At 47.8% G+C, this 18532-nt stretch overlaps 1 protein-coding gene across 7 annotated transcripts in view; it reads left to right on the forward strand.

The window, feature by feature from the left end:
- The window catches only part of TRAPPC9 (trafficking protein particle complex 9), a 549215-nt gene that overhangs the window by 363885 nt on the left and 166798 nt on the right, over positions 1–18532 (forward strand). For all 7 annotated transcript variants that reach the window (XM_036830233.1, XM_036830236.1, XM_036830234.1 and 4 more), the window contains one exon: positions 10331–10441. In XM_036830233.1, the coding sequence (XP_036686128.1) occupies positions 10331–10441 (111 nt within the window). The remainder of the gene's footprint in view (positions 1–10330; positions 10442–18532) is intronic.

The raw sequence follows: 18532 nt of genomic DNA on the forward strand, positions 1-18532 counted from the left end.
CGAATGCGGGAGCCGCTTCCTTCCAGAAGCCTCCCCTGCTTGTTTCCTGAGTCTCTGTGCCACCGCCGCCCACTCGTCTTTCTCACCAGTTAAGACTCAGCTTCTTCCAACCCCAGGCCCGGAGGACACCAGAGCCCTGGGCGTGACCTCCGAGGCGCTGATCCGTTGTCCCCTGCAGAGCCAGGGGATCTGTGTCAGGTGGTCCTCACATCACACTTTGGGAAACCCAGTTCTAATGGACAGTAAATCTACTGTCAGAGTCTTCAGCAAGGTTTGGAAGCTCCGTAATCTGTGTGGCAGAGGTGAAGATGAGATGATATCACCCGAAGAACATTCTGATTGTTTGTTCTATGTTTTGTTTTTTTTTTGTCACTTTAGATTGAATAAGCTCCCTGGCTTTCTTAAGACTTACAAGAAAGCTCTCCATCCTGAAACCGACTACTAATTTTTCAGGAAAGAAGGCTGATTGATAACAGGCAGGCTTATGGAACTTTAAAAGACCACATGGGTTTGGCCAAAGGTGTACGTGGCCATCACTTCCGGTCTGGCTGTGTCTTCACTCGCTTTACCGCGCCCCTAGGATCGGTGGAAGGGTGATGTTTGGGCCCTGCAGGGGCTGGGAGAATTCGGCCAGACTCGGGGAGAAAGAGCCCCACTTAACTTTCTGGGCATGGTGCCATGGTTTTTAGACAGACTCAGACCGTGGCGTGGGAATTTCTCATAGTCACTTTTAGCTGAGTCAGTATTGAATAATTAGCTGGGATTGCTTTGTTGGCAGGGCTGTGTGCGTTCCCTCTTGCTGCTCCAGTGACTGCAACCAAGCTAATAATAATCACCACCCCTCACATTTATGTAATATTCTGCTTGTAGTTTTACAAAGCACTTTCACTTTTTCCCCCATTGGAGCCTCCTAATAATTCCGTGACATAGGCATTCTTGTCCTCGTTGGGGAAACTGAGGCTCAGAGAAATTAAATGACTTACGTAAGATATCGTACACCCATTAAGCAGCAAAACTGGTGTTCTGATAAGAAATCTTCAGACTTCGAGTCGTTTTCCTTGTGCCAAACGCCTTACTTGCTCAGGCTGCTTTCAGATAGCTTCTTTCCTTTGGCTCTTTAACGTTGAGTTTGATTAGGATGTCTCTGGGCATAGATTTTTTTTTTTTTTTTTTTAAAGAAATTCACGTTCTTTTTATTTATTTATTTATTTATGACTGTATTGGGTCTTCGTTGCTGTGCGAGGGCTTTCTCTAGTTGCGGCGAGCGGGGTCCACTCTTCATCGCGGTGCGCGGGCCTGTCACTATCGCGGCCTCTCTTGTTGCGGAGCAGAGGCTCCAGACGCGCAGGCTCAGTAATTGTGGCTCACGGGCCCAGTTGCTCCGTGGCATGTGGGATCTTCCCAGACCAGGGCTCGAACCCGCGTCCCCTGCATTGGCAGGCAGATTCTCAACCACTGCGCCACCAGGAAAGCCCCTGGGCATAGATTTTTAAAAATTTATGCTGCTTGGGGTTTGCTGAGCTTCCTGAATCTGTAAGTTTATGTTATTTGCCAAATTTGGGGAATTTTCAGCCGTTATTTCTTCAACAGCTGTGTGTGCGTTTTGTTTTGTTTTGTTCGTCTCAAACTCCTATGACATGACTTTTAGAGCTTTTCTTGTCTCATAAGATTGTTTTTATCCCGTGTTTTTCTCTCAGCTGTTTCCATTGGATAAATTATTAATCTGTCTTCAAATATATTAGTTTAATTCCTGTGTGGTTCAAAAAAATACTTGTGTGATTTTTACTCTTTTAAAGTTGCTAGAGGTTTTTTACATGGCCTAGAAATGGTTTATTTTGGTAAATGTTGCATATAACTTGAGAAGTATGGATATCCTACTTTTTTTGGGGGGGGGGTGGAATGTTCACTAAGCATCAGTTAGATCCAGTTGGTCAATGGTATTGTTTGTTTTATATCCTTTCTCATTTTACGTCTACTCATTCCCTCAATTACTCAGATAATTCACTACCTGGTGAATTTTTCAGTTCAGTTTTTTCTTTTCTAAAGTGTCTCTTTGTTTCCTCTTTATATCTTCTATTTCTTTGCTGAGATTTTATCTTTTCATTTGTTTCAAGTGTGTTTGCCCTTACTTTGCGGAACATATCTAAAGTCTTTTTCTGTTAAGACTTTCATCTTGAGGTTGTTGTCTGTTGATTTTATTTTCCTTTGCAAGTTGGCTTTTTCCCGGGTTCTTCCTATGCTGAGTAGTTATAGACTATATTATGGACATTTCAAATATAATGTTGTGAGATGCTGGGGTCTTGTTTGAATCCTGCAGAGGATGCTGATATTTTTGTTCTGGTGGGTGGTCCACACCATGGTCCCGCCGTGCCTTCTGTGGGCTGTGCTGCGGTTCTGGTTTTAGAGTCTGTGGTTCTCCTTGGATCAGTCCTGTGTGTGCCACCCACTGTTCTTCCTTGGAGCTCAGTTACCAAAGCCCATGGTTTGCTGCTCAGGATCCAACCCCTCGTGCTTGCTCCACAGTGAGCCCAGGTCAGGTACCACTTTAGCAAATTGCTCTCTTCATCTCTCTCCTTTCCATAGTCTCCCCAGCACTGTCCAGGGGCCTCCCTTCGCTGTTTGCCCACAACAAAGCCATGGTTTGAGTTCTTCCTCTGTGTGTCTCTGTGTGAGACTAATTGGTCAGAGGACAGAGAGGGAAATAAAAGTGATGGGGACTGGCCCTGTGCTTATGGGACCTCAGTCCCTTGGGTCAGAGAGATGGTTTCCTGGCCTCGGAGTTGTATGTGCCGTGCAGCCATGACTGCCATCGTGGCACTGTCGCATAGCAGTACTGCCCAGGGGCTGGGCTGGGAGAAACGGAGGAGAAAAAAGAAAAAAAGAAAAAGCCCAGAGGGCCCCCCAACACACCTTCATGGTGCCCTCTCCCATGCCTTGGACCTGGGACAGAGGCAGCTCGCGGAACTCTGCCTGTCTGTACCTGATGGGCACCTCCGAGCCGCCTTTCAGGACGGGTAGGACTGAGGGAGATGGAAACTCACTCTGAAGTTCAGAGAAACTTCGATTTCAGATCTCCTTCCCAAATCCACCTTCTATAGTTTACTTTTCGAATCTTCAAATAGCTGCTCCATGCATTATACGTATGATTTATAGTTGGGTTCAGTAGGAGAGACGCAGTGGATTATTTGTACTTACGCCATCTTTTCCATAGTAGGAACTCGTCATTTTTTTTAAAACATCAACCAATTCATGTCACTTATCTGCTTAAGACTCTAAAGATAGCTTCCCATCATACTTAGAATAAAATCCAAACTTTCTGTCACGACCTTTCCTCTGTCATTAATTTCATACCACTCTCCTCTTGGCTCGTTCTGTCCCTTGATGGCACCATGCCTTAAGATTTGGCCTTAACTGCTTTCTCTGGAAAGCAGTCCTCCAAGACCTTCACATGATTGCCTTCTTGTTGTGTGGGTCTGAACTGAAATGCTATTTCATCAGAGAGGCCCTCCTTTGCCGTCACATCTGAAGTCAGTTTTTAATCACTGTTTATGATTTCAGGAGATGCACTTAATTTAAAAAAAAAAATTTGTTATCCACGCGTCTTGTTCTCTGCCTCAAGTCCTAGCCCACGTTTTACACCAGCCATCTCTGTGGCAGCCAGATTTATGCAGGGGTAACTTGACAGCACCTCACCTCAGCTGTGCTGTGTAGGTCTCGAGTTCTGGAATGTCTGAAAGCCTTCTCCGGGGCCGCAGCACAGGTGCACACGCCGCACGGTGTGGGGAGTCGGGGAATTGCCCCCTTTCGGGGGGAGCTTGACCAGGGAGGGCGGGGGCTGCTGGAGAAGTAATCCCCTCTCCTCTGCCTGAGGGGCACACTTCAAGGCACAGTCCGTGACTCTTCAGAGGGACCAGCAGGGTGAGCGCCAGCGGTCCACACAGTAGCCAGCTCAGTAAGGCACCGTGGTACTGCATTCTCGCCGCACCCCGTGCCCCCGCCCTGCTCCCCTCCGCATCCCCTTCTCAAACACCTGCTCCACTCCAGCCCTCTTCTCAGGCTCTGCTTTCTGGGGGGAACCCCGGCTAAGACAACATTCTAAGTGACTTTAAAACTACCTCTTATAAAACATGTCTTACATCTTATAAGCAACATATAAAGAAAAGTCAAGGGGATGATAATCTATCCAACCACACAGATTTGTCAAATTTTTACATTTTGCTGTATTTGCATCTATTTTTCTAATTTAAAGAAAGAAAAATGAAACTGTTAAAACTCTGTGTGCTCCGCTGTGACCCTATTCTCTTCCTCTCTCACCAAGAGTGACTACTACCCTACAGTTGATTATTATAAGCCATATAGAGTATTTTTAAATATTTTAAACTTGACATAAATGTGTAACTATCTCCTGCAACTTGCTATTCACTCAACCTTGTTAACATGAGACTTTACCTGTGGTGAGGTTTGCAGTTCTTAATTCATCTTCGCTTATATATAGTTTCCAGTGTATGACTGTTACAGATTTATTTATCTGCTCTCCAGTTGGCTGCGCTTCGTTAAAAGCAGTTCTTTGGTTTTATAAATGAGGCCGCACTGCACATTTTAGGAAGCATCCTTGTGCCGAACTCTGAGAGTTGGTCCAAGATACATGCCTACAAGTTGAGTCGTTAGATCAAAGGGTTCTCATCTACTACTTGGCCAGGTTGTGCCAACCTGCCCTGTGAAGGAGTTGTACCAGTTTACACCCTTAGCAGCACTGAATGAGGATTCCCATGATTCTTGCTGATCTACATCTTGGTCTTAGAGCACATTTTAAACATTTCCAATAGGTTGGGTGGGAAATCATACCTGAGGGTTTTCTCTCCATTTCTCTGACTACTAGTTGTATTGAGCTTCTGTTCCTATATATTGGCCATTGGATTTCCTCTGCTTTAAATTGTCCACTCTTGTTCTTTGCTCAATTTTCCATTGGATCATTTCTTTCTTATTGATTTACAAGAGGTCTTTATCAATTCAGAATTCTAATCCTTTGTCAGGTTTGTGTGTTGCAAACACCTTTTCACAGCTAGCTTTTCTTTGCTTTGATTTTAATGTTTTTCCTTGTACAAAAGTGCTTCATTTCAGTGCAGCCAAACATTTCAGTCTTTTCCGTTATATATTTTTCCAGCTTGATTGAGGTAAAATTGTATATATTTAAGGTGTACAGTGTGATATATACATTGTGAAATGGTTAACACAGTCATGTCACATTTCATTTCACATTTCAAGCTCATTAATGTATCTATAACCTCTCATGGTTACCTTTTGAGTGGTAGTGAGAACACTTAAGATCTAATCTCTTTGCAAATTTCAAGTATACAACGCAGTATTCTTAACTATGGTCACCATGCTGAATATTAAATCTCCAGGATTTGCTCATCCTGTGTAACTGAAACTTTGTATCCTTTGACCAACCTCTCCCCCTTTCCCCCACCCCTCTACCCCTGGTTAACCACCATTCTGCTCTCTGCTGTTTTGAGTTCAACTAATTGAGATTGTACGTATAAGTGAGATCATGCAGTATTTGTCTTTCCGTGTCTGGCTCATTTCACTTAGCATAATGTTCTCTGGGTTCATCCATATCACAAATGGTGGGATTTTCTTTTTTCTCATGGCTGAATAATATTATGGTGTGTGTGTGTGTGTGTGTGTGTGAAAGGGGGAGAGAGAGAGAGAGATGGGTTTTTTAATTCGCTCATCTGTCAATGGACACTTAGGTTTTCCCATATTTTGGCTATTATGAATAATGCTGCAGTGAATATGGGAGTGCACTTATTTCTTTGAGATACTTATTTCATTTCCTTTGGATATATACCCAGAAGTGAGATGGCCGGATCATATGGTAGTTCTATTACTAATTTTTTGAGGAAGTTATACACTGTTCTGTAATGGCTGTACCAATTTACATTCCCACAAGTTCATGGCAGTGCCCTTTTCTCCACATCCTCACCAACACTTATTGGTCTCTTTAATAGCCATTCTAACAGCTGTGAGGTGATATCTTATTGTGGTTTTGGTTTGTATTTCCATGATGATTAGTGATGTTAAGCACCTTTTCATATGGCTGTTGGCCATCTGCATGTCTTCTCTTGAGAAATGTCTATTCAGATCTTTTGCCAACTTTTTAATTGGATGATGATGATGATTGCTGTTGCTATTGAGTTGTTTGTGTTTCTTATGTATTTTGGGTATTAACCCCTTTTGAGACCTACTGTATCCAAATATTTTTTCTCATTTTGTAAGTTGCCTTTTCACTCTGTTGATTATTTCCTTTGCTGTGCAGAAGCTTTTAGTTTGCTACAACCCCACTTAATCTGTTTTTGCTTTTGTTGCCTGTGCTTTTGGGGTTATTTCCAAAAAGTCATTGCCCAGACCTATGCCAAGAAGGTTTTCCCCTGTTTTCTTCTAGTAGTTCTACAGTTTCATATCCTACATTTAAGTCTTTAATCCATTTTGAGTTGATTTTTGTATATGGTGTGAGGTAAGGGTCCAGTTTCATTCCTCTGTGTGTGAATATCCATTTTATCCAACATCATTTATTGAGGAGACTGTCCTTTTCTCATTGTGTGTTCTGGTGCCCTGGTTGAAGATCTCTTTATATTTTGTATGTCTTGCAACTCATTTGAGAAATCTTTCCCTCTTTCAAGGTCAGAAGTTGTTCACCTGTATTTTCTTCTACAGGATTTTAAATATTACTTTTTACATTTATCTATTCAGTCTGTTTGGAACTTATTTTTGTGTATGGTGTGAGGTAGGGATATCATTTTCTTTCTATCTGCATAACCATTTTTCCAGCACTGTTTATTGAATCTCCTTCTTAATAATCAACACTGCTACTTTGGTCACATATCCATTACCTTATTATATTCATGGATCTGCTTCTGGGCTGTTTTTTCCTTCATTGATGTGTTTATCACTGCCCCACTGCCTTCATTTTTACAGCTTTATGACAATTCTTGATATCTGGTTGGCCAAATCTCTTCCAAAAATTTTCCTCGTTGTTGTTTTGCATGTTCTTGGCCCTTTGATCTTAGATATAAATTTTAGAATCAGTGTATCAAGTTTGACCAAAACCAGAACAATGTTGGGATTTTTTATTGAGTTGCATTAAATTTATATACATTTGGAAAGAAGTGAGTTATTTAAAAATACTGAGTTTTTCTGTCCTTGAACATAATACATCTCTGCATTTATTCATCACCTTTAATATCATTTCATAAAACTTTGGAATTTTTTTCACAAACATCCCGCATATATTTTGTTAGATTTATTTCTAGGTACACTACTATTGTAAATATATTTTCTTAAAAATTATATTTTGTAATTGTTTTTAGTTGATATTTAGGAATGCTGTTGTTATTGATTTTGTGTGTGGATGTGTGTCTTAACCCTGTATTTAGCAACCTTTTTGAACCTGTTTTTCCTAATTTTATCAAATATGACTAAATTTTTTTCACTTTTAATTCCTCTTATCTTTCCTAGCCCTGTCCCCTCACAAGAGTGTGAGTTCCGTGAAAGCAGAGATCCTGTTTCTCTTGTTCACTTCCATATCCCAAGTGCTTAGAATAGTACCTGGCACACAACAGGTACTCAGTAGATATTTACATTTGTTGCATGAATTAATAAATAAAGTTAATTGTCCTAATTCTAGATAGGAAACAGTGCGTACTAGCTGTATAGATGTGGCTTCACGCGCACTGTTCGCTGTGCCTGGGCTGTGCCTCTCCTTTCCACCTGGTGGCCTCGTCTCCTCCCTCCAACTTTACTCCAGATTCTTTCCTGCTACTGGGCACCCCACCCCGCCCCCCGACCAGGCAGATGGATCTGAAGCCTTTCTCTGGTCTCAGCTCTTCTAGGAAGCTTTCCTGGGCTTCCCTGTACTTCAGAAAGATGGATCCAGAAAAACAAAAAAACAAAAATAAAACCAAAAAGCAAATAAGAATTAAAAGTAAATTATATGCTCAAACACAGATTAAAACTTAAGAGAATCACCTAAAGAAGTATGGAAAGATACACAGAGTAAATGACATGATGGTGGGCACACAGTGCTACTACAGTTTGGGAAAGGGAATTAATTTATGAATAATAGATAGAAAGCAAAGATCCACCAGCATCTCATCCTGCCAACAATTAGGAGGAACAGAAACACTGGATCAAGCGCCCCCATACGCAGACAGTGAGTCAGAAAAAAACAGAGGACAAAAAAGTATTACATTCCGACGTTGTTCATTCCTGTGCAGTTTTCTAACAACTGTATTCCATGGGTGAAAACAACATGTATTTGAATCTTTTCTTTCCTGCTTTTAAAAATCACTTCAATTTTCTGCCTCTGATAAATGTTTTATGAATTTCCTTTTCTGGTGAGAAATTTTGCTGTGATTAAAGATTTCATCAAGTTATGACAAAGGCGAAATAGATCTTCATTCTCGAAAGCTCATTTTCCTGTGAGCTGAGTGAAGAGGCCTCTCGGAGGCAGCTGTCAGAGCTAATGAATGTTTTTCCAAGTGCCGAACCTCTGGGGAGGACACCCCGACCCACAGAACCCAGAATCAACTAAAGACGTGTCGTGCGACATCTCGTAGTGCGTAGCGGGATGGTCAGGCTGCTACTTTACCATCTCCCTTGAGAGTAGGTGCATGTATGTGTTTTGAAAATCTGGTATTTCACAGATGCCCAGTGGCCTTTGGATGCTGTCAGTCTTTGTGTATGTGAGCGCACGTGTGTGCGTGTGTGAACCCCTGGGCACGTCACTGCGCCCTCTCCACCTCAGCTCCCTTCTCTGGAAAGAACAGGGGACGCAGTTTGGATTGGAATACGCGTCTTCGTCTGCTGTGAGCACTACAGGATCTCTAGCTCTGTGTCTTGAGTCTTGGTCATCACCAGCACTTTTCGTCATCTCCTGAGCCTGCCTCTCCTCTCCTCTCCATCAGTGGGTCTTGGGAGGACAACCTTGCAGGGCTTTTGTATGAAATAAGCAATGCAGGCAGCCGGCACACGTGGGTGTGAGTCCTGTCTCCCCTTTGCTTAACAACCAGCGAAATCTTCCCTCTTCACACTTTGGGAAACACACCTGAGAATTCAGATGCCCTATGGAAGGTCATGTTTTGAAGAAATGCTCAGCTGAAAGAGACCCAGAGCACAGATCCTTTTCTGAGGCTTTTTTTTTCTTCTCTGAAAGTCTCCTTACCCTGTTCCTCCAGGAAGGAGGATGGCCGCTGCTTCTGTTGCTGTCTGCTCCTGTCTTAGGTCTGGGTGTCCCGCTTTGATGAGCAGACGCTTATCCATCAGCTGTCACGCGCCAGCTGCGACACTTGGTGTTTGAGATGCTGTGTTAGTTTTAGGCAAGCATTGGACCGTAATGGGGACCTGACAAATGGCAGCTAGCACAAACGAAGCGTACGTGGCTGGAATTCTGTTTTTCACATGTAGCTAATGGGTCTGTGCCATCATTTCCCAGGGCCCCACTCTGCCCTCCACAGCCGTGGTGTTCGTCCCCATCGCCTCCTAGAGTCCCTGAGCTTCCTGGCGTCCTGCTCCTCCCTGGGGAGGAAGCAAAGGGAGTCAGGAGGTGGAAGGGTGACGCTTTCCCCTCTCAAGGACTTGTCTTCTTATGTGGCATGAAAAGTCTCCAGAAGCCGGTTATTGGCTGGAACTTTGTTCCATGGCCCTCCCCTTGGGGAAGGGGGAGGCGGGAACTTGGTTACTTCAGTTTTACTGTCTGCGGTAGAGAAGGCCAGGGAAGGGAGGTTTCAGGTGGGTGGTGAGTGACCCCACGGTGTCGCCCACAGTTCTGGGGGAGTGCAGGGTGGCCCCCGTGAGGACTCTCGGTGGACATGTGCACAGACAGCATGGACACGGCGCTCTGTGGACCCCTGCCCAGCACCTGGCCTGGCACCCGTAGAAACCCAGGGCCATGATGCGGTCACTTATTGAATGACACTGTATGCCGAGTGCTTTCCCGCTGGGTCAGGCGTCCTAGCGGTCACACGTGTGAGGCTTGGAGAACTCAAGTTACCTTCCCAAGGTCACTCAGTGTGTAAAGGGCACAGCTGGGTTATAAGCATGTGTCCCAGGACCGAGGAGGACCTCCTGTCCAAACCCACTGTGTAGAATTCACAATTAGTTCAGAAAGAGTCTTCGTAAGCCTTTGTGTCCCGGGGTACATGACATTTTGATAAATCGTACTTCTCATGTCCTCCAGTGGTGTAAAATCTTTGGGGATGGGGGGAAGCAGAGTCACTCTCCTCTTTGGCTGTCAGAAGATGCTGAACTTGGCTTTGTCTTTGCACCGCAGTACCCGGCAGTGCCACCTGCTCCTGGACGTCTTCAACTCCACGGAGCACGAGCTGACAGTCAGCGCCCGGAGCAATGAAGAGCTCATCCTGCACGCCGGCGAGTGCCAGCGGTGAGTGTCGTCACGGCCCCACGTGCTCCCTGGCCCCCCTCTCGTCGCCCTGCTTGGGAGGTGCTGAAACAGTCCAGCCTCGAGACCTTAGCGGGCGGGCAGCCTGGTCCCCCTTCCAGAGGCATCACAGCCCTTATTCAGGTTCAGTGACAGGATCGGTCGTGGTTGCAAATTGGAGCCAAGTGTAAAGTCAAGGTAGAAATGAATGGTTTCCGTCCGAGGAAGCAGCACCTCAGCTACAGATGCTTTCAGGCACCATGTCTGAGGACGCCCAGACGTCTGGGCAAGACCTTTCACTTTTAAATTCTTAAGAAAGCTGTATCTGGGGTCACTGGGTGTTGACCTGAGGGACGCATATCAATGTCAACGGGAAGTTCCTTGGAGGAATTAATGTCACAGGAGACAGGCCAGGCAGAGGTGCCTGGAAGAGGTGCTGTGTCACCCGAGCTCAGCCCTTGGAGGGCAAAGAGAGGTGGCCCCAATGGGCCCTGGCCAGGGTCAGCCGCAGGACATGCCCTGGTCCAGCAGAGGCGAGCAGGGAGCCAAGGTGGAAGTGAGAGCCGACCAGGAGCAGAGCCAGGGCCACAGGGGCAGGTCCGGAGGCAGGTCAAGCTCGGTGACTTTGGAAAGAAGCTCTTTGCTGTGGTGGGGATCCCTTCCCAGGGCCTGGCCCGCTCCCACTCATTTGGGCCTCTCTCCAGACCAGGAGCTGTGCCCCCAAGCGCAGCTTGGATGTTAGGGCCATACCCTTATAGGTGGAATTATAGCTGGAGTAAGATATAGGTGAAATATAATTTTTATTTGTAATTGCAAAATACTTGAAACATACAGAAAATAATTTAGATACTAGCATACCATATCTCAGATTTCAGCGTTTTGCTATATTTGCTTGAGATCTCTCCCTCTCTCTCTCCCTCTCTGTCTCTGTCTCCCTCTATCTTTCTGTCTCCTCTCCCTCTCTCAAGGAAATAAAATGTTAAAAAAAAAAATAGTGGACGTTAACGCCATTGGTCAGTGGGGAGGAGGGAATGCAAATTTAAATCACAATGAGACAGCACTACACACTCATGAGAATGCTTAAAATGACAGACTGACAATTTCAAGTGTCCACAAGGAACATGCAGCAGCTGGAAGGTTCATGCCTGGGTGGGAATGTGAAACAGTGCAACCACTTTTGCAGAGGCTGCTGTAGTTTCTTACAAAGCTAACCATACACGTACTCTGCCCAGCAGTTCCAACTCTAGTTATTTATTCAAGAAAAATTTAAAAACGTATGTTCACAAAAAAACCTATAAAGAATGTTCCAAGCCAAAAAATAGAGCTCAGGTGTCTGTTACAGGAGAATGAATTAACAAATGGTGGCATTTTCCTAATGGGATATTACTCAACAACAAAAACTGACAAACTCCTAATACCTCACCATGGGTGAATCTCAGGAACCTTATGCTGAGTGTGGGGAGCCTGACCCAAAATAGCATGTATCGTGTGGTTCCGTTCATCTGAGATCCCAGAACCAGCAAAACTCTTCTGTGATGGTGAAAACAGAGCATCGGTTGCTTCTGGAGAGGTCGGGATGGGCTTTGACCAGGAAGGGGCACAAGGGGATTTTCTAGGTGATGGCCATGTTGTCTAACTTGATATCTGGGTGTGGGTTCCACAGGTGTTTGCCATTGTTAAAATTTAGCCAATGTGTACTTAAGATTAGTGCATTTCTCTGAGAGTCGATTTTCTATCAAAAGAAAAACTGTAAGCAGATGTTAAACTCTGCCGGTTGAAGGACTTGGGGGTGGTGTATGATATCTGCACTAGTCTTTGAAATGCCTAAAAAACTAGATTCCTGGATGGGTGGAGGGATGGGAAGATGGATAGACTGAGTTGATAAAGCAAATAGAATAAAATGTTAATTATAGAATGTACCAATGGGTATATAGAGTATCCTCTGAGGAATTCCTTCAACTCGTAAGGAAATGCTGGGAAAAAATAAGCAAATGAAAAAGCAGCCAAGCCCGACAGCCCCGCCCCCGGCCCCCGCCCCCACCTTCCTTTCTCTTCCTCCTCCAGAGTCTGTGAGTCTCGGAGGCCGTGGCGTCATCCGCTCCATGCTTTACTACTTTATTGTATTTATTTATAGCCACAACAAACACTATGTTCAGAGTTTTTTTTTTTTAATGACATAAGTGGTTCCATATCATATGTCTTTTTCTGCGTGTCTTTTTATAACTTTAAATCAGCATTGTGCTCTGGAGCTGAATATGAATCAGGTTTCTGCCTCCTGACTGCTCTTCGTGATTCGTTCGTGAATGCACCGTTTATCCATCTCCACGCTGATCCGCTACGAGATTGCTTCCAGGGTGTGGCTGTTTAGTGTCATTATGGATGATGACACATGTGAATGCACAGTCGTATTTGCTGTCTGGGGCCGATATTGGGAGGGCGTTCATGGCCTAACCCTTGAGAGGACGGAAACACTCCCTCTCAAGAGCTCCTTGTTGTAGGGGGTTCTTGCTGTGCGGGCGTGTGCAGGGCTCACGTGCTCGTGCACGGAGGCCGTGGCGGCCGTGCTGAGTGTTCTGGCTCCGGGGCGTGAGGACAGGCTCTTTCCTGGCCTGCTGCTGCGTCCTTGGTGCTCTAGGCCACTGGCAGCGGCCTGGGCCCCGTGCTGGTCCCCAGGCCGTGAAGGAGACCGTCTGCCCCCTGCCTTGTCTGCCTTGTCTAGATGTTTTGATGTAGCCTGCGATCCCAGAGGACATCCTTCTGGTCGCCTTATGACACCAACGTAAATCCTGCTTTAAAAAAATGACAAACTGCTGAGCTTGTTCTAAGCTTGACTCACTGTCAGCCGCGGAAGTCTGAGTGCTGTTCACGGCCCCGTTCGCAAATAAGCCCAGTTCAGTCTTGTGCTTCCGGCTTCTTCCTTGTTAAGCTTCTTGCTTAAATTCTCATTTCTTGATGCATCTAACTCGCACATTCTTTATTCATTCATAAAATACTCATTCGATAAATATTGATGCTTCGAGAACTTGCTCTGGGGTGCCTGCGTCAGGCTCCGGGAGCTACAGGATGAGTAAGCAAGGACCCCTCATGGCCGGGAGTTGGCGACACTCCCGCGGCCGGGGCGGCCCTGCCACTCCTGCCTGATGGGCCATCCTGCTGTTTTGGGTGGGGGGTAAACCGGAGGTCGTGATGCTCCTTTCTGTCTGGGGAGTCAACTTGGGCGCTGCTCCCACTACCCCGCTAACCCAGGGGTGACCGCCGGGCATCCCAGCGTTCGCGGGGATGCAGGGGTCACTGCGCTTCCCTTTCCAGACCTCTCCAGCCTTGCCTGGTTTGGACACACGCTCTGCCTCCATGGAGAGGGCCCAGGTCTTTGGTCTGACGGAGCAGGTCTGGGGGAGGAAGCTGCGGTGGGTGGACCTTGCCTGGCAGCCCCGGGAAGCCCCTTGAGTCCTGGGCTGCTGTCCCCGTACCTCCCGGTTCTGTCTCCTCAGAGCCCTGTGCCCTCCCGGAGTCCTGAGCTCAGCCCCCCCGAAGCCTGACCCTCCCGGCGCCATCCCCACCACACCTCGGGCTTCCCTAGGCGCTCATGAGGGCTGCCCTCGGCCAGGCTCGGCCACTCTGAGGAGGGCAAGGTGGGCCAGCTCTCCCCGGTGGTGAGGGCAGCGGTGGTCCTCAGACTCCGGCTTTATCTCCCAGTGCGTGGCAGGCCACCTTCCCGCTGCTCCCTGGGGAGTGGGCAGATGAACCACGGGTTCTGCCGGGGTGACACAGCCTCACCCTCGGTGAAAAGCCGTATTCCTGGAAGCCACGTAGCTGTGATGCTGCTCTTCTCGGAGCCCTGGCATCCTGGGTCACAAGGCATTTGACGTCCTTTTAAGGGTGACCTGCAGTCCAGGAGAGGGACCAACTCCAGTTAGACTGTTGGGGGCCTGCATCTGTCTCCCCCTCCCTCCGGGTAGAAAGGCGTGCCAAGTACAAGAGAAACGTGTCCTTGGAGTCACAGTTTCTGAGCCCCGTGTGTTTGCAGGAGGTCAGGCACTCAGTCCCCCTAGTACCCTCACACAGGAGCTTCTGTCCGCATGTTATAGACAAGCAGACTGAGTACAGAGGTCAAAGGCACTTTGTGGCACCCAGGTCTGAATGACGCCACGGCTGAGCTTGGAATGGCGATTTAAGATGGGCTGGAGATGCTAGCACATATATATGGAATCTAAAAAAACAAAAAAAAAATGGTCATGAAGAACCTGGGGGCAAGACGGGAACAAAGACGCAGACCTACTAGAGAATGGACTTGAGGATACGGGGAAGGGTAAGCTGTGACAAAGTGAGAAAGTGGCCTGGACATATATACACTACCAAACGTAAAATAGATAGCTAGTGGGAAGCAGCCGCATAGCACAGGGAGATCAGCTCGGTGCTTTGTGACCACCTAGAGGGGTGGGATAGGGAGGGTGGGAGGGAGACGCAAGAGGGAAGAGATATGGGGATATATGTGTATGTATAACTGATTCACTTTGTTATAAAGCAGAGACTAACACACCATTGTAAAGCAATTATACTCCAATAAGGATGTAAAAAAAAAAAAAAGATGGGCTGGAGGGGGCGGGGGGAAGCAGGTTCTATTTTCTCCTCTTTCTGCTCTGTGCAGCCTTAGGTAGGCTGTGACCAGCGCTGAAGTCCATTGTCAAGCGTACAGGCCGGCAGAAGACAGGGAGGCGGAGGAGCAGGCTGGGTCTTTGGCTTGCAAGGTGTTCATGAATTCATTCAACAAGCACTTCCCGAGTGTCGAGCGAGTACCACGCCCTGCCAGGAGATGACATAGTGAGCAAGGTCCTCACTGTGTCCCCACTGCACTTATGTTGGGTGTGGAAGAAAGGCAGGGATTGTCACACAGGGTGAGGAGAATCCAAAGCTGAGAGGAAGAAACCCAACTTGGGGCTGGGAAGGCTTCCTGGAGGAGGTGGTGCTAATGCAGAACAGGACACTGAGTAGGAGTGAGGTGGGGCTGGAGTGCAAGGGAGAGCAGCCCAGGTGAAGGAGCAGCACTCCCTGGAAAGGGGCGTGTGCGTGGGGTGGCGTGAAGGACTTCTTCATAGGCTGAATGTTCGCGTTTTTAAACTGGAAATACCACTCTTACACCCATATTTCCTAGGGATATCTAGTTCATCTTATAATTTAAAATACAACATTTCAGCAAATGGATGTAGCAAGTACCTTTTCACCTTCCACATCTTTTCTGTGAAAGGTCCTTTGGAAATCAGTGACTCATCTCTCTTTCTGTGGCCTGGTTGATGCATCAGTTCTGTAATTAAGCACCATTAGTTAACTTCACTTTTGCCATACACGATTTGTGATGCTTGGTCTGTGCTGATTGCATTTCCTGGGGCTCCACACCATCGGTCGTGACATTGAGAATGTCCTCCAGACTTGCAGCTAGATGCCTGAAGTAACGTTCATTTTTACCCGAGGGGTGGTGTAAAGAAGAACCCACTTTCACAAGCATTTCTGCCTTTAATTCTCATCCTCAAGGTGTGGGCATTGTGCCCATCTCTGCTTACGCGTAAGAGAGCTCGAACTTGCCAAGGGCCACGCAGTTAGTTGTAATTGGAACCCGGGGCTGCCCAGTTGCCACCATACCCCTCCGCGGGAGTTACCTGCACTTCTTTAGGCTATGTCCCGGGAACTGGGCATCCCCCCTCCTCCAGTTTCAAAAGATGACCAGAAACAGTAGAACACTTTTCTGAGTGAAAAAGAATGAACTTCCTTAAGAAAGTACAGTGTCGCCAGCAGCAAATGTACTGGAAAAATTAAGATATGATAATTATTGTGTTTTTGCTTAATTATCACACCATTAAAATTAAATTTCATGACAACCCTCATTTATGCGCAAATCTCTCTTAATTTACAGTAACAGATGCTGTCTCATCCCGTGCTTCAGGCTACCCCGCCTCGTCCCGCCCTCCCTCACAGGGAGCCACTGCCTGCTTGGCAGGCCTGGCACGTCTGGTCCAGGCGTCTCCCCGCTGGGGAGCCTCGTCGCTGGCTGGCTGAGAACAGGTCAGCCCTGTCAAGTGTCCGGATGGAGAGTGCACCGCACAGCTCCTAGAATGGCTGTCGAGCCAGAGGGGCAGGGACGGGCTCCGGAGCAAGTACACCTTAGGCGCTCTGAGACTTTCCCCTTGACGCCGTCCAGGCCATGGGGAGGGCCGGACCCTCACATCTGGAGGATCCTGGCGGGGCTCTGGGGTGGGAGTGAGAAGGCCTGGGCGCTCCATGGCATTGTGGTTGTGTTTCTAGGGTTCTCTTGATGGTCTGAGGGGGGCCCAGCCTGTGGCACAGCGCTGCATTCAGCCGGCAATTTGTTTCTGGTTTAGCTTTTCTTCTTTTGCCTCTTGAGTGGCTTTAGATAAGCCTCCTCCCTCCTCTAGGTTTTAACTTCTTCCCTGGTCCTGTGAGAGGCTCAGACAATGTTTCCTGTAGGAGTGAACGAGCAAATGAAGTGATCACGTGATAAGCGATGACTTGTGATTGGTTACTTGCTGTGCTGCGTGTTCTGTCTTCAACGTGTGTTTTGAGGTCGCTATCGTGATCATCATCTCTATCTAGCAGATGAAGAAACTGAGGCTCAGAGGGGTGACCAGCCAGGTGACCACTAAGGTCCCGTCCTCCTCTCATTTTGACTTTGATCTTCTGTAACTCCCAGCAGACGGGTTTGGGGAGCAGCCTGTGTGTCCTCTACCCCCGCGATCGTTCACCTGTGTGCAGGCGCCCTCCCCGGGCACAGTGAGTGTGTAAGCAGTGATTTCCGTGCAGGCCCGCCTCGGGGGGTATATGCCGCTGTATCACAAATTGCTGTTTATCCGAGCCCAGAACAGCCCCAGCCCCAAATATCTAGCTCCTCCTACCAACTGTCTCCACGTTTTTCTCTTGTTCATTTCCGTCGAGCACTTCATTGCATCCCGCGAGGAAGCCCTTGTGGTTAGGAGCCCGGTGTTGTTGCCCTTTGCTGTTTAACCGCAGCTGGAATGTGCGCACGGCCTCCTTCCACGGGTGGCCTGCCCTGCCCCACTGCCGTCCACAGGCCTGTGCCCCCAGCCCGGTGGTCTCTTCTGCAGCCGTTCTGAGTCAGAAGACTTTGTGGATTTTCTTTGTTCCTTTTTCAGACTGGGAGGAAAGTGGGAGAGTCCTTCAGAAACTAAGCTCATGGAAACCAGGAGAAAGCACCTTGGTGTGTTCTTGTCCTTTCGGCTGACCGATGGGGAAACTGAGGCTCGGGTTTGCTTCGCAAGCCCCGGGCAGGATGACGTTGGTGCCGGGCTCCTCACTCCCTGGCCACAGCGTCTCCGCCACCCCACTCTGCATCCCTTCCAGTTAGCGGTTTTGCAAGTCTCCTAATAGAAACCCCGATGGCGCCAGAATCAATAGGATCCTCTAATGATTCATAGGCAGCAAGAGGAGGGGTCAGAGCTCAGCCTGGAGAAGCTTCCAGGTGACAGAGATTCGATACCTGGAAGATGCTGCAGTTTGCTGACTCAGATGACAGCAGAGAGTCTCTCCTCTTCGTGAGAAAAGAAAAACCAGGTCACTCGCTTGGGCTCCGTACGCCGGGCAGCTTTGTGTGGCCTCTGTTGTCCTGAGCGACTGGAGCCTCCCTCCTGCAGGAGGTGGTGCCCCCTGCACCCACGCCCTGGCTGCAGGCTGGTGTTCAGGCGCCCACCCCGTGGACACAGGCCTAGCGGGTGCAGACCTGGGGCCACGCGGAGCCCAGGCCCGCTCTCGCTCGGCCGCTGGCTGGCTCGGCTGTCTGGGTAAGTCGCTTGGCCTTGTTGAGCTTTCAAGTAAAGTGTGGATACTGATGCCTGTCCTGCAGGTCGTTATAAGTACTAAAGTTAGTCCAGGCTGTGTGCCTAGCACTGCACGTGACCCCCGGCAGGTGCTCCGTGACGGGCGGGTAATGCTATTTTCAGCTGTGAGAACGGCTCCCGCCATCCGAGCCGCCAGGCCTAGGGAAGGGCGTGCGCTTGGGGTCTTGTGCTTCCTTTCTGGGGAGATGACTGTGCGGAGTTTTGCTCAAGTGCTTAGTTATGACTTGGA

The sequence above is a fragment of the Balaenoptera musculus genome, chromosome 17 (assembly GCF_009873245.2).
Source record: "Balaenoptera musculus isolate JJ_BM4_2016_0621 chromosome 17, mBalMus1.pri.v3, whole genome shotgun sequence".
Taxonomy (NCBI): Eukaryota; Metazoa; Chordata; class Mammalia; order Artiodactyla; family Balaenopteridae; genus Balaenoptera; species Balaenoptera musculus.